This window comes from Cyprinus carpio, chromosome B4 (assembly GCF_018340385.1).
Source record: "Cyprinus carpio isolate SPL01 chromosome B4, ASM1834038v1, whole genome shotgun sequence".
NCBI classification, from domain to species: domain Eukaryota; kingdom Metazoa; phylum Chordata; class Actinopteri; order Cypriniformes; family Cyprinidae; genus Cyprinus; species Cyprinus carpio.
Window position 1 is genome coordinate 19687240 of NC_056600.1, and position 17638 is coordinate 19704877.

General features: G+C 36.8%; 1 protein-coding gene across 2 annotated transcripts in view; it reads left to right on the forward strand.

The window, feature by feature from the left end:
• LOC109100616 (bromodomain-containing protein 1-like) overlaps positions 1–3886 on the forward strand; it is a 38502-nt gene extending 34616 nt beyond the window's left edge. The window contains exons 12-13 of one of the 2 annotated variants that reach the window (XM_042722343.1): positions 1308–1462; positions 2933–3886. In XM_042722343.1, the coding sequence (XP_042578277.1) occupies positions 1308–1462; positions 2933–3116 (339 nt within the window). In that variant the 3' untranslated portion in view covers positions 3117–3886. The remainder of the gene's footprint in view (positions 1–1307; positions 1463–2932) is intronic. The other variant, XM_042722344.1, reaches the window with a different exon arrangement.
• Positions 3887–17638: the final 13752 nt, after the last annotated feature.

Sequence of the window (17638 nt, forward strand, 5' to 3'; positions counted from 1 at the left end):
GTGTTTCTCTTCTCTCATGTATAGCATTAATTTAGCACTAAAAAGCCTTTGCACGAGTGAGAGTATACACTATTTTTTACTGAAGCTCTAATAACCAAGAGTGCATCATCATTTAAGTCCCATCCCTGATTGCTGTGTTGTTCGATAAGCTTTATTGCGTTTTTGTGGTGTTACACTCATTTAAATTTCTCTGCGTCTCTGTCCACACGTGCACATGTGCCTCATCTGTAAGCACAACCTAATTTACATAGCATCTATTATAACCCTGTTTACATATAACAGTCATTATTGCACACTTTTTCTCTATGTAATTTTCTTTTCTTTTCAGATTTTTTTTTGTTTTGTTTTGTTTGTTTGTTTTTGTGCTGAAATTTGCATTTCAAAAGCAAATAATTGATCTCTTGATCTTTTTTTTTTTTTTTTTTTTTAAATGAAACAACCAAACTTCATTGCATGTAAGCCTGTTAGGGGGGTTTCTCCTAGTTAGGCAACTGTCATAGAATCCAGATTTAGAAAAACATTAGTTCTGATTATATGCCCTCATGGCTGAATTCTGTGTATGCAGCATTGTATTTTACTCATATATATATATATATATATATAGATATATAATATATATATATATATATATATATATATATATATATATATATATATATATATATATATATATATATATATATATATATATATATATATATATATTTTTTTTTTTTTTTTATATTTATTTACACAAGCACTATCCACTGATGTCTATGCACAACCTGTGCATGTAGCCTGAATGCATGTGTAAGTGATTTGAACACTAAATAGTGTGTATGTGTCAATCCATTCTCACAGTCAGTAGACTATAATTTGAAAGGCCTGTGGATAAAATGGATTATGGAAAACCAAGTACAAAAGTACGCTATTAGAACAATTAAAAAAAATTAAATGATCTCTAGAGCAATACATCACATAGAACAGGGGCGTCCAGTCCTGCTTCTGGAAGGCCACTGTCTTGCAGAGTTTAGTTCCAAACCCAATTAAACACACCTGAACCAGCTAATCAAGGTCTTACTAGGCATACTAGAAACTTCCAGGTAGGTGTATTGAAACAAGTTGAAGCTAAACTTTGCAGGACAGTGGCCCTCCAGGACCAAGTTTGGACACCCCTGACATAGACTATGTATTTAATAACAAGTGAAAGAACATTGTTAATCATGTGTATAACCTAAGTAATATTTATAAACTATGACAGTCATTTTTCCTTTTTTCAGGATTGTCCTCATTTTCTGTAACAGGTTTTATAATTTTTTTTATTAAAGATCATAGACCCTCACATGCCACGAGTGGGCTGCCAGCACAATGGAGTCTCTATCCCAGTGCCCCCGCTAGACATTCTACGGATTGGAGAACAGATGCAGTACAAGTCAGAAGAGAAACTTTACCTTGTTCTCTTCTTCGACAACAAACGTAGCTGGTGAGATTTAGAGGCTAATTATTGGTGTTTGCCATGTCAATTATTGCTCGTACTATTATTATTGCTCATACTTAGGGATTTGAGCAAACTATGCTTTGAACATCTGCAGTTAACTTGTAACTTTTCCTTTTTTGTACTACTTTGTACTATAACCATTTAACCTTGTATTCTAATGTTTTGACACCAAAATGTTACATACCAGTTAAAATTCATAATTCCAACTTTGATAGCAGCAAAAATTATTAGTCTTATTAATGTAAAATTCAAATTCAAAAATAGTCAGTGATAATCTAAGAGCAAATAAACAAATTACAAGCAACAGCACAAATGCAGACAGCACAAATTTCAGGTAAGGTTACCAGAAGTAGGTATTGCAACTGGGCAGTGTTGCCAAGCTGATACTGCATGTCAGCAGCATAGATTTTATCACATGCATCTGTATATGTGCAATCCACTAGTTCAAACATAATGGATATGACAAGTGGCAAGTCCAAGTCTGCATCCATGCAACACAGAACTCAACAGACCAACAGCAAGCCTTGTACAAGTCGGATAAAAAAGTACATAATAAAAGATGAAGAGCTTAAATAAAAGGAATTATAGCCAAATGCAACCAGTAACATTACTGAAAAGCAAAGAACATGTAATAGATTAACAATTTTGTGATGTATAAGGTTTTTTCCAGTGTAGCCTAATTGCAATTTCTAATGTAGCTGAAAGCAGATGAAGGAAACTCATTTGCATTTATTAAATGTTTAATTATTTAATCTTCAAATCATTTAAAGAAAACAGTAATTTGTAATTTGATAATTTTTTTTGTAGACAATTAGGCAAGTAAAAACTCAGTTAGGTGAAACAATTAGTCTTTTTCAGACATCTGTCAATTTTGAGATTTTGGGCTTTTTGGCTTTTCAATAAGTATTTTTAAAGATTTTACAGATTATTTATAATTCATATCTTTAAAGGCTGTTTTCTCAAAATGAGATTTTTCTCCTGCAAAAAACAAACACCTCTACTTCAGTACCATTTAAATACACTTTACAGTTTTATTCCAATCTGTATTATTAAGGTTTTATAGAGTAGTTTGTTCATATATAACTTGCCTGATTTTATACAATAAAAAATAATTCATTTTTTTCTTCTGGCTTTTGACTATTATTTTAATTATTATTTATGGGGTGATAAAAAGAGATCTCTTTTAATAACCTTTGACTCTAATATGTCACACAATGTAATAATTATTTTGAAACTGGCTTCATCCAGTGTTCGGGTTTTTGTTCTAGAAATCTATGCAAGTTAGTGCATATTTAATTAATGACAATTTACACACAACATTTGAGAAAATTTGTCATCCAGAAAATATTTGCAGTTCTTAATGTAATCAGTCAACTAGGGAGGTATAGTGATATCTATTATTATAATTTTTTTCTATTCATTTATTTGATTATGTGTGTTTTTTACCTTGTCCAGGCAGTGGCTTTCTAAATCCAAGATGGTTTCTCTCGGTATTGACACAACCATCGACAAGATTAAAATGATGGAGGGCCGCACCTCAGCCATCCGCAAGGCTGTTCAGACTGCCTTTAATCGTGCCATGAACCATCTGAATCGAGTCCAAGATGAACCTATTAGTGACCTCACTGATGTTGACTAAGACTGGCAAATGCAGACACATTTCAAAGCCTTACTAATCGTCATTCCTGACTGGCACCTGCTGTGTGACTTCTGAATTTTGTTTTACTCCATACCTGCCACTCCTGTCTCATTTGCACAGAAGTCTCTAATCAGTTCTGTAAATAATGTAATTCGCTTATCTTATTATTATTAACTTATTCTTCAGGTTTACTGTAATGGGTACTGTACATACCTTTTTTTTTAATAGTATTTATACATTTCCATGAATTATTTCCAGCATATTAACTCATTGATGCTGGAAAAAATGAACAAAATAAATTGTGTGGAACTAAAGTAAAAGAATACTGTAATCAGGGCTGGAACGTGATGTGAGAGTATACTTGCTTTTTTGTGTTTGAATTATTTAAGTTTGTACACAAACTTGTCTTTTATTTGGCATTTTTTTTGTAACCTAAGAATGTTTTTACAATAATTTTAACCTATTTTAATGTATTTATATAACTAAATATATAACGTTGTCTTTGCATATTAGCAAGTCATGTTATGAAAACCACAAGTGCGTTATTCTGATATTCTAATGAAACTAAAAAAATAAAGGAAAAATGCTGCCCAGACTTTTGTTTATGTTGAGTGAATGGTTTTGTTTAAACTTTTTTTTTTTTTTTTTAATAATGTTTTTATTTTTATGTGGAAACTCCATAATGGCTGTAGAATATTGTATTTGTACTAGTGTTAATTTATTGTGGTATGGGTGGTACGTTTATTTACTGGGGAAAGGATAAAAAAAAGTTTTACTGGAATTGGGAGTAATTCTTTTTTTTTTTTTTTTTTATAAGAGCCTGTTCACCTTGACTTCCTTAATTTAGTTTTCCTCTGGGCTGTTGTAGGAAGATTTTGGAATACTTTTTAAACCGATGTCAGTTGTTTTAGTTGGTATTACAACCTTTTTTTATATATAAATTCATAAATAAGCTAGTTATATCTTGAGTTTATTACAATTATTACTCTATATTAATATGTACTGTCTAGTACATATTATTATTTGCATGGCACTTTAAAGCAACTATGTACATTTACAACTTGTAACATCAGTTTCCAAATCTGTTTCTGTTAAAAATCAGCTTCTGTTTCTTTTCCACTCTATACACTAATTACAACAGGTATGTTTACAACTCTGAAATCAGTTTAACTGTAGGGGGCTCCAAAATCATACATACAGTTGATTGGTACTGATGTTACATGGTGTTTCTATGCTACGTGTAGTATCATGTTTGTTATGGACAGAGCTAGGTAGTAACTGATTACATATGATCTGGATTACGTAATCAGACTCCAAAAATTAAGTTCTTGTAATTAGATTAAATTACATTTTAAAATACTTATAATCAGACTACAGTTTACATGATTACAAATTATTTACACATTAGCAATAAATTATTCACAATTTATTGATTATCCCTAATTCCTTTGTTTCATCTTTTACATTTTCCTTTTTAAAATAGCCTTCTTCTTATATACGGAAAGTCTTGTGGACATTAACAAAAAGACCAGTCATTAGTCAGATGAAGACACAGCATTTGACCACTGGATTTACAAAAATCTTTTCAGGTTATAGAAGTGACTCTACATTGCATCAACTACTGATGAATACATTCATTTTTATTTGAATTCCCTGTAGGTTATTTAACCATGTATTTCTATGACTTAAGAAGGCTTTCGACTTTCAAACACATCAAAATGCACTTTTATGACATTTTTTTGTCATCTTTCATCTAATATATTTACTTGAATTACCCCTGAAATTTAAAATAAATATTTTAATAAGTATAATTTGCATGTTCATGGTTCTCTGATGTTGGTTACGGTCACGTGACATGCAGGTAAACAATATATTTCATTATTTTTTTTATTTTTTTATTTTAGTAAGTGTTTTATTTTGATTGACTTTAAAATTATTTATTTTCATTTAACATTTTTTATCATTTAATTATTAGCTTTTCATTAAACTCATAACCCCCTGCAATTCCTTCACAAACACCTTGATGTAACCTTGGGAAACCTTGATGTAATATAATGTTTAATGCACTTCAGGTTGTTAATAAAAAGAAATCAATTTTTTTTTTCTTTTTCTTTTTATTAATTACAATGTATAGGATATATTTTTTTATTTTTTTTATTTTTATATATGTGTTGTGTGTGATTTTATTTTTTAGTAGTCAGATTACATTACCTAAAATGTGTAATGTAAAGGATTACGTTACGAATTACAATTTTTGTCATGTAATTTGGAATCAGTAATGGATTACAATGTGTTAGTAATCTATCCAGGTATGGTTATCGACATTTACCATGATTGTAACATGGTATTCTTGGAACTCTCACCTAAATAACACGGTACATAATTACCAAAGGACATTTTCAAATTACCACAGTTTTAACATCTGATACCATTGCTGTATCATGTCACTGCCATTGTCAATGTTTTTCTGAGAGCACTACAAGATAATCCCTACAAGAACTACAGTGGCTGTAATTATTTACTACCATTGTGTTACTATCTGGTACAATGACACTGCCACAGTACTTTATTAGGATTTAATTATTAATTACTTATTACTAACATTATTTGATGCCTACAGTCATCTCATGATAGGTACATCGTCAGGTCTTGCCAATGCTTCAAAGCCTATTCTGTCACTAGAGGTCACTGTGAATCTATGAAAGAAAAACAGAAAAAGCAAGCAAGTCTGCATTTTCACTGAGACAATGTCATCAGGATACTTCTTCAGAAAGAGTGAAATTAAGCAGCTCCTGATTTACGGGATTTTTCTCAGGGTATTAATGCATCACATCTTTATGTCAACCTGATTACATTGTCTGAGTTTTATATCTCAGAGTGCTTGAAATGCCAAATAAGCAATGCTTAGAGGAAACTGATGAATTCAAACTCCTTTACTGGTGTTGCGCTGAAATTGACCTTGTCAAAAGTGTTTAGAAAGCTTTTGATTGTGCTGAAAGACTGACAGTGGTGTATTGTATCTTCAATTCAAATATGTTGCTGTCTCTGTTTGATATCTAATTGCTTCGGGAAGTAAACAGCACGCATGAGTGGATGGCAAGTGAGGTGAAGCGTGAATATCAATCTCTCACATCAGTGTCATTAAATGACTTCTACAGAGTTGATGTGCCCTAATTAGCTGCTGCCCCAGTGGCCCCACTATGATGGCGCAGGTCTCTGAGATGTACTGATGGATATCAGCAGGTGCACCTAGGTCTAAATAATGCATTATTCTGCACATGCAGGTTGTCATTTGGTTCAGCATGGAGATTATGTTTTATGTAGATCTTCTATGTCAGCTTTCACTGTTATGCTGATGATACTCAGCTCTATATTCCTTCGCAGACTGACGAAGCATACCAATTTGCAAAACTAACGGAATGCATAGTTGATATGTAATAACCTAGAACAGTCTAATACTTGATGGCTGCTCTGTCAATTTCTCATAGTTATGTGTGCTATTTGAATGCAATCTTTCCTATGAAAACCACGTTTCTAGCATTTGTAAAACCACATTTTTCCTTCTCAAAAATGCATCTTAATTACGACCTATATGCTCCCAATGGCAAATGCAGAAACGTTAATTCATGCGTTCATGACCTCAAAGTTAGATTATTGTAATGCTCTATTGGGTGCTTGCTCTGTGTGCTTAATATACAAACTTAAAATGCAGCAGCTAGACTTCTTACTAGAACCAAGAAGTATGACCATGTAGTGTATCAGAGCGAAGCAAACAATTTAAGATTTGATCAGAACATTGTTGAAACACGAGGAGCCGAATTCCACAAAGAGGCCCAAGACAACATGGAAGATTGTAAATCAGATCCTAGCACCAGCCAGCCTGAAGTAAGCCTAACCAACCGCTTCCTTCACAGCATGCATATATGCATCTAAATCATGCTAAAAGGATTTATGAGCAACTAATCATGTCTATATCATGTATTTATTCTGTATCATGTACTCTATATAATCATGTAACCCACACATTTGACTATCATGTCCTTATCACTCATTGTGTATACCATGCAAACAAGCCTGCATTGGCATTTTCAAAGGCCTACTTAGGGCTATCCTAAGGGCCCCCAGCGGGCTGTCAGCGCAGGGCCTCTGAGATTTTGCTCAATGGCAAAACGTTGGCCCCTTAGGGCTGGCCCTGCATGGGCAGCCCTCACTTAGCCCACACTATTTATCAACAACAAGGGTATCCAACTCTGGTCCTGATCAACACACCTGAACCAACTAATTGAGATCTGAAGGAGCACTTGATAATTACAGACAGGTTTGTTTAATCAGGGTTGGAACTGAACTCTGTAGGAATGTAGATCTCCAGGAATGGCATGCACCCCTGATCTATAACAATATATCTGTTTCACTTTAAATACTTTTCAGATACTATAACTTAAGTCTTTGGGAAAAACAGTTATTATACATCTGAAATGGATACAGTCACCACATAACTAATGTCTATATTGTCAAAATGTACACTAGTCAAAGGGATTTCAAATCAATGGATGTATTAAATACAAAATAGAAAACATTCAATTCAGGTTAATTCACATATTAACACACATAATAGACATAGCCAAACATTTAAATACACAGAAGTTAAAAAAAAAGCAGCAAACAAAGCAATGTAAGATTGTAGGATTTCATCATGTGAAAGTTGATATGTCTGCAAGTTTTATCTGTAGTACATCAATGTCCAAACACTGTCCATAGCTGAGGTTGGCTGATAGCAAATGAATAATCCATCCTTCTGTAATGAAAGCACGCCACAGCTTTTAAACACCAGAGTCTTCCTAACCAGGAACAAGCAAAAATAGTCCAGATTATGGTCTCATGTCAAAAAAAAAGCTTTAAATCCATATTCAAACTGGACCATGATGTGGTGTCCTCACCAATAAAGAGTCCTTCTAAAATGCATACAAATACACTGTCTTAAACTCTTAGCATCAATCCAAATATATGCCACACATACATGTACCATCTCTGCAAAAAACATCAGCAATGTACACTTGTATACATACATGTACCATCTCTGCAAAAAACATCAGCAATGTACACTTGTATACATATATATTTTCCATAGTGTAGACTGCTCACAGAAGATCGTCTGTGGCACAATTAGCCCATCGGCAAGCTGTGGGCCTCCGCTGATAACAACTTGCCCGCACACTATGGGTCCTGTTTAGGCAGCTAGTTGGACGCCAACTTGTGGGGGCCTACAAACCTTGCCCACTGTGGCCTGCAAAAGACCCAGCATTGGGCCCCGCCATGAGGACCAGCCCCTGATTTTGTTTGCAGTGTTGAACATCTGTATGGCTCTTGAATAACTATTGCCAATAGTTTATAGGTGCTGTTATAAGCCCTTCCAAACAAAACAGCCTAGACCCCAAATCCTAACCGACCCATCTCACTGCCTCCCAGAATCGTATCGGAGCCGAGGGGAGCCTTGACAACCCACTGACCACTGCTCACCCAAGACATTGAGGACAGCCACCGATGTATCTACAGCCAGCAAAGGAAGTAAAATGGAATCCCGGTGCAAGAAAAGGACATAAACACCAAGTTCATCCGTCATGGTAAAAAGCAAGCTTTTATTTGGCCACAGGCGTACGTATTATACGCAATAATATACAATAATAACTTTTCTGGGAAATAGGGGAGGGCTAGACGGCCACCAAAACAAAGAAATAAACAGAAAAGGACCCCTACCCCTAACCTATACTAATACCTGCGTGAGTGGCGTTTACAAGCTCAGCATCGGCAATGACAGTTTGTAGCAGCTTACCACCTGAACAACAGTTGAGGCCATACGGGAAACGGGACATATCTTTAATAACAAGCTTCTTGGTTCCAGGCCAAGCCCCACGGTACCTGGCGTATGCCTGGAATAGATCTCTAACACATCAAACCACACACCTTGGGGGGGGTGAAAAACGGCCAAAGTGTCAGCCAGGGTGGCAATAAAGTAGAAGTCGCGCTGGTAATAGGTGCTGGTGCAAATGCCAAGGGTGCTTCGAATATCAACAGTAGCTCTTGTCTTCTCCACAGTGGATACTGTGCCCCCACCTGGGTGCATAAGTCCACACTCCCCAGAAGTCCGACACTTGCCATAAACGAACCCGCCCTTCGGACGAGACTTGGCTGCCTGAATTCTACCCCTGTCTACCATCTGCCAACACCTATCAGGAATTGCCCCGGCCTGACCTCCGACGAGAGGCTGCTACCCCCGCTCTTGCAAGGAAAGCCCAAAGAGGTCAACTGGCCTATCCGTGCCCACTACACCACAACAGCACTAGCTCCGTCATAGACTAAAAGTCCCGCCACCCGTACAACAAGGCGCAACAGACCTGCTCAGGGTCCATCCCTTGAGACCTGTCTACAGGAGGAATGGCTCGCGGCCGCTTTGAAGCAGGAGTGGGAGTCAGCAGGACCCTCACGAATCCACCGTTAACTTTGACCCCTGGAGGCGGTCTTGAAGGAGAGGATCTGGCCACGTCGGCAATGGACTTCTGCCTAAACCGCCTGCGGAACTGGGGTGGGACGTTACAAAGGCATCGATGAGGAAGTGGGGCCTGGAGGGGGCAGAAGCAGTGTGTGAGTGTGGGGAGCCAGAGCAGACCGCTGAGCACATAATCACACCTGTCTCACTGTATAACCCACCTTCGGAGGCCCCGCCTCTTCGACGTTGGACCTGAGATGAGAACTCTGGCTGAGTTCGTACTGAGCTGGACATTTGATGACGAACCGAAAGAAGAAGATTATATTCTTATTAACAGGCTCATGTCTGGCCTACACGGTGCCATCATTGGATTAATGTGGGTGGTTCCATAGTGTAGACTGCTCAGTTAGAGTATGTGTTTTGGCCTAAGGCTTATATTGTTCCGCACTGGGAATGTTTAGGTTTGCGTGTTTGGTTTTGGTTGCCCACTGTGCCTGCAAAAAGCCAGCAAGGACATGTTTGCAGGTTGTCATTTTGAATAACTAATGAATAGTTTATAGGTGTGTTATGTTCTACCTCCCAGAAGGGAGGGGAGCCTGACAACCCACTGCTCGGGCCCACCGATGCCAGCAAAGGAGTATTGGAATCGCGGTGCAAGAAAAAGAAAGAAAAACCAATAACCGTTAAAAACAAAGCTTTTATTTGGCCACGGTAATATTATAAATAATATACAATAATAATTTTCTGGAAAAGGGATGGGCTAGACGGACCGAAAACAAAAGAAATAAACAAAAAGGACCCTAACCCCTAAAACCATACTAATCCCCAATAAAAAAAAATAAATAAAAAAAATAATAAAAACACAAACCAATCTAAATACAAATCACTATCTGGCACACGATTCAAGGCACCCTAACCAAACCTTACAGTGGGTGTGCGACCCATGTTAGCCTGGTGTTCTAGACAGAGATGTATACCCCGGGGTAGCTCTAAATCTACTCCCCAACTCCCTATAAACAACAAAGAGAACCAAAAAAAATAAAAAATAATAATAATTAATACAAATTAATTATTTGTTTCAATAAAAAAAAAGTCAGAAAACCAAACATACACACACAAGGTACAAACCAAACCAAAAACAGGAACAGAATGAATCAACTGATCCAAAACTGAGACTTTTTTAGGACCCAGGCCAGCTGCAGCCACTCATTAGTGGGCTGAAAAGGGTTTCCAAATCCCAATCAGCCCGTTGACCACCATCCTCAAGCTGCCGGAACAATCACAGAAGCCATCTTACTGTTAAAAAAAACAAAAAAAAAAACACACAAACCCCAAGCAATGCCAGAACAAAATGACTATAAAACGAACCCAGAACTCTGGGGACGTAACAAGGTGTATAGTCGTGTTTGGTAAGCACATGTTTGAAAATCTTTTCTTAAATCTTTTCTATAAATCAATTCTTTGTAAAACTGTAACCCAGAACTCTGGGGACGTAACAAGGTGTATAGTCGTGTTACCAACAAGTATTATATTCATGTTATAGAAAACTCAGGACACCAACAAATCTTACTCTTTTTGTTGCTTCTTTTGCCACTGCATTTTGCCACTGCTCTTTATTAAATTCAATGTGATTCACCACTGATCTGGACTTTATGGCGGTGTGTCCAGGCTCAATACTCTACTCAGTAAAGGCACATGAAAACTGTACCATCCCAGATCCCAGCAGAAAAGTGTGGTGGTAGCAGCCTTGTGCTGTGGGGTTGTTTTTCAGTGACAGGGACTGGGGAACATAGTCACAGCACAAGGAAAGCTCAATGCGGAAAAAAAAAAACGGAAAAAAAAACAAAAACAGCAGAATGCCAGCAAAGAGCGCTGCATTTATAATCTCTAAAACACATCTCAGTTCATTGCAATCTCACAAATCTCTGTTACACACCCGGAGCAGTGGGCAGCTATATCCAGCGCCCGGGGAGCAACTGGGGGTTCAGCGCCTTGCTCAAGGGCACTTCAGTCATGGGTATTGAGGGTGGAAGAGAGCGCTGTTCATTCACTCACTCCCACCTACAACTCCTGCCAGCACCGAGACTCAAACCTGCGACCATTAGGCCACAGCTGCCCCAAAGCAGCTGAGAGGATTATAATGAGAGGATTCGTGAGCACGCAAATTTCAGCACTGCATTGCTCAACGCTGCAAACACATTATAGCCTAAATAGAAACTTTGCAGACACTTGCACCTGTTAATCATTTATATTTTATATTAGTTCATGTTGCTTTTGTGTAATAGAGGAATACCAATTTATTTGTTTTAGATATGTTATGTTTAGATATTTCTATTTTGCGGGAGTCCCTTGAATCATTTAATTTTCCCACATCCCACACACTAGTCTCTGCTCTCGCCTATCAAGTCTTGTCCCGCGCAGCACTCTGTTGCGTTGTGTCTTGCTGGAGCAGGTCTCTAATCCACTGGCACTTGACTCGACTGTGCGTGTGCTACATCCTTATTACAATCTCTAGATTATAAAACACTACATTCTGTCAGCAATGTAATGTGGGATTAACATATAGAGACCTTGGCTTGTAACTATACTCTAATTACATTTTTGAAAATTATAAAGATTTTAAATTACTCTGTTACTAAAAAATAAATCAAATTACACTGGTACACTGGTGTTGACATAAAAAAAAAGAAAGAAATGTACTTATGGTACTTCTGTATTTTTACTTAAGTAAAAATCAGTCTTTGCAACTTTCACTTGTAATGGAGTAATATTTGACAGCAGTATCTGTACTTTCACTCAAGTAATGGAGTTGTGTAATTTGTCCACTTCTGCAGACACTATGGTCTCTCTCTTTTCTAGCACCTTAGATACAGTTGCTCCTTTATGTTAAGGAAGATTAAATAAAATAGTCCGACACTGTGGTATAAGAGAGCAGCCCGGAAAATGGAGCACAGCTTGAGGAAAACAAAACTAAAGGTATTTTGTGTTGCATGAAAGTACTTTCTCTAACAGAAAAACCTTAAAAACTGCTAGATCTGATTACTTTTCGTACCTTTTAAAAGAAAGCAAACACAACCCCAAATATTTATTCAGTGGCGAAATTAACAAAAAATATAACATCAGCAGGTGCAGACATTTCCCAACGGCACAGTAGTAATGATTTTATGAACTACTTTACTTACAAAATTGATACAACTAGAGAGAAAATTGTAACCATGCAGCCGTCAGCTACAGTATCGCATCAGATAGTACACTATAGTACCCCTGAGGAACAATTCCACTAATTTTCTTCTATAGGAAAACAAGAATTGTTTAAACTTCTTTTTTTTCTATAGTGAATTAATTATTGTTTATAGTTAAGGCATAAAAGCCCAAAAAATTCTTAAAAAAAACAAACAAAAAACAACAACAACTTGACCCCAACTAATTAATTAATTACAGACCGATCTTGAATCTCCCTTTTCTGTCAAAGAAACTAGGAAAGGTAGTATCATCACAACTATGTTCCTTCTTGGGGTGTATTCACACCTGTCTTGTTCAGTTTGACTGAATTGAACTCAAGTTTGTTTACCCTCTTGGTGTGGACCTTTTGGGCAGGTGTAAATACAGCAATCGCACTTGGGTGCGGACCAAACCCAGCTGAAGAGGTGGTCTCGCTCCGCTTCCAAACGAACTCTGGTACGGTTGAATGGATGAACCAATGAATGGAAGACCTCAAGCACACGAGTGGTTTTAATTACAGTTTCTGGTTCACTTGCAAAAAGGGCAGTGTGAAAGCAAACCGCACCAAACAACAACAACAAAAAAAAAATCAACATTGAATTTGGTCCGGACCAAAGCAAGTGAACTTGCAGGCTTTCCTGGCATGTATACACCCTTAGAGAAAAATGGTATCTGTGAGGATATTGACATGGTCTCTAAACAGTGTTCATTGCTCCCTACTCTCTGAGCAGGGGAAATCGGTTGAAGTTTACTTCACTTCGGAAGATTCATTCACGGATTTGCGCTGCACAACATCTACACACATGGACAAGTATGACATCATATACCTCGGTAAATAAATACAATTTAAATTCATGTCAATGCACTTTGAATGGAACATATACGTTCGCTTTGAACTGGAATCATGGCAGAATATCCTGTGATGTCCATTTCACAGGGTACTTACGTTCGAATAGAACAAACGTCTGAATCGATAAGAGAGACATAAAATGTGTATATTAAAACCGCTGCTTTACATGTTACCCTTGGGAGATATTATTAGGAAAATAACCTAGAACACTGTCTAATATTTGATGGCTGCTCTGTCAATTCTTCGTCATAAATTAGAAACCTAGGTGTGCTATTTGCAGGCTTCAAAGAGCATATTTTTCTCTCCCAACATCCACTGAAATAATCTTATCTGCTGGCTGGCAAGTTGGGCTTGGAGCTCAGGATGAAGGGAACTCTTTTAATTCCCTTTCTCGTCCTTTGAAGTTGGTACACTGGTCTGCCAGGAATTCAAATGGTTTACAATGTCTTGAAATTAATCAAGAATGAATCTGTGTCCATACTGGTGAACACGTCCATGAACAAGATCACACAATGGATTATTAAAATACATAGAACAAAATGATGTAACGCAAAGTTACATCCCATAACCCAGAGAAGAATGAACAGAAATGTAAATATGCTTGTATTGTCCCTATTTTAAACCAATATACTGTATGTCATTCGATCGGCGACTGTAGGCCCTATGCTGGAAAATGTGAGAGAAGTGGCCCTCTACACTGCACTCCATAATTCTCCACTTCACTGGATTGTTACTGCACTAGTTCTCTCTCTCTCTCTCTCTCTCTCTCTCTCTCTCTCTCTCTCTCTCTCTCTTTTTTTAAATATTATTAATCATAATCAATTTTAGCAACACATCTGAGAATAGAACATAACCATTGACATAGGGACTACACACTTGTCTCAGTTCCATCATTTGAAATTTCTCCAGGAGAAAGTTAATTTAATGAGCATTATCACTGCTAATGGGAATTAGAATTAGTCAGATAAGGAAGATTATCTTGGCATAATTAGCACTATCTGTCAACCTCAATTAAAATAATGGGAATTAGGAGAAGGCTTAGTATGGCTACTCACAGACTGTTATTGGAAAAGCAAAGTTTTTGTGACTCTGACAAATAGCTTTCTCTCTTAAAACACACACACTCTCTCACACACACACACACACACACACACACACACACACACACACACACACACACTCTCACACACACACACACACACACACACACACACACACACACACACACACTACGTAGGAGGAAAAACAGGTATGCATACTGTCCTATTATATCACACAAACACAATAGGATGGTGCTTTTAAATATTTAATAAAATAAATAAATACGTCTATTAATAAAAGTGGATTACTCATTTCACTTAACAGTCTAACAGCCTATTTCATATATTGTACACATTTTACACAATGTCTACAATGATAAGACACAGTGGATACAATCATATAAACAATTGCAGACACAATAATATAAAAAAAATTAAATTTTAATTATTTAAGCCCAATGCCATTATACTTGTGGTGCTACTTAGATCTAAAACCACTACATTTAGTGGTGCCCTGTGTGAGGCTATCTTACACTGAAATCACTACAATAAGTTCAGCAGAAGACCAGCTTCACATAGCTCCACACACCAGCACCAAAACGTTACTATTCAGCATTAACCAATTCATGCTGATATATTCTGGTCTCTTTAAAAGGGGTTATGGATACTGATAACAAAGGCCATGGATTACAACACAGTGTCTGGTAGACATATACATCAGTTAGGAACATAATTTTCATGTAACTTTTGTGCAAGAATTTGGATCATTTATATATATGCATTTCATACCTGTTTATATGCTACTTTAACTGATTTGAATATTTCAGAGTTCTAAATCTGATGTTGTTTTGGGTCTCTGTAAACATTTTAATTTTAATTTTGATGATTGCAAATAATGCAAACACATAAACTGAGACTCCCTCCACAGGTAAAGTGGGCCAAAATTACATTTACATTTAGTCATTTAGCAGACACTTTTATCCAAAGTGACTTACAAATGAGGACAATGGAAGCAATCAAAATCAACAAAAGAGCAATGATATACAAGTGCTATAACAAGTCTCAGTTAGCTTAGTACACATAGCAAGGGCATTTTAAATGATATAATAAATAAAAAGAAAACAGATAGAATAGAAAAAGAATAGAGCAAGCTAGTGTTAGAGGTATTTTTTGCTTTTGTTAATTGTATAATAAATGAAAAGAAAACAAATAGAAGACAAAAAGATTAGAAAGCTAGTTTTATATATTTATATATATATATATATTATATATATATATATATATATATATATATATATATATATATACACATACATATACACACACATACACACAGACACACACAATATAAAAATAAATATAAAACACACACACACACACACAGGTGCTTCTCAATGAATTTGAAGTCAGTAATTCAACTCAAATTGTGAAACTCGTGTATTAAATAAATTCAATGCACACAGACTGAAGTAGTTTAAGTCTTTGGTTCTTTCAATTGTGATGATTTAGGCTTACATTTAATAAAAACCCGCCAAATCTCAACAAATTAGAATACTTCATAAGACCAATAATAAAAAAAAAAAAACACATTTTTAGTGAATTGTTGGCCTTCCGGAAAGTATGTTCATTTACTGTTTATGTACTCAATACTTGGTAGGGGCTCCTTTTGCTTTAATTACTGCCTTAATTCGGCGTGGCATGGAGGTAATCAGTTTGTGACACTGCTGAGGTGGTATGGAAGGCCTGGTTTCTATGACAGTGGCCTTCAGCTCATCTACATTGTTTGGTCTCTTGTTTCTCATTTTCCTCTTGACAATACCCCAGAGATTCTCTATGGGGTTCAGGTCTGGTGAGCTTGCTGGCCAGTCAAGCACACCAACACCATGGTCATTTAACCAACTTTTGTTGCTTTTGGCAGTGTGGGCAGGTGCCGAATCCTGCTGGAAAATGAAATCAGCATCTACAAAAAGCTGGTCAGCAGAAGGAAGCATGAAATGCTCCGAAATTTCTTGGTAAACGGGTGCAGCGACTTTGGTTTCCAAAAAACACAATGGACCAACACCAGCAGATAACATTGCACCCCAAATCATCACAGACTGTGAAAACCTAACACTGGACTTCAAGCAACTTGGGCTATGAGCTTCTCCGCCCTTCCTCCAGACTCTAGGGCCTTGGTTTCCAAATGAAATACAAAACTTGCTCTCATCTGAAAAGAGGACTTTGGACCACTGGGCAAACAGTACAGTTCTTCTTCTCCTTTGCCCAGGTAAGATGCCTTAGGAGTGGCTTAACAAGAGGAATATGACAACTGTATCCAAATTCCTTGACACGTCTGTGCGTGGTGCTCATTTCTTGAATCGATTTTGCTTAACAATCCTCATAAAGCTGCGGTTCTCTCTGTTGGTTGTGCATCTTTTTTTTCTCCACACTTTTTCCTTCCACTCAACTTTCTGTTAACATGCTTGGATACAGCACTCTGTGAACAGCCAGCTTCTTTGGAAATGAATGTTTGTGACTTACCCTCCTTGTGAAGGGTGTCAATGATTGTCTTCTGGACAACTGTCAGATCAGCAGTCTTCCCCATGATTGTATAGCCTAGTGAACCAAACTGAGAGACCATTTTGAAGGCTCAGGAAACCTTTGCAGGTGTTTTGAGTTGATTCGCTGATTGGCGTGTCACCATATTCTGATTTGTTGAGATAGTGAATTGGTGGGTTTTTGTTAAATGTGAGCCAAATCATCACAATTAAAAGAACCAAAGACTTAAACTACTTCACTCTGTGTGTATTGAATTTAACTTTTTCATGACATTCTAATTTATTGAGAAGCACCTGTATATATATTTTAAGAATAGAATTAGAATAGTGAGTGCTAAAGTTAAAGGGTGAAATAAAGATGGAAGAGATGTGTTTTTAGTCGATTCTTG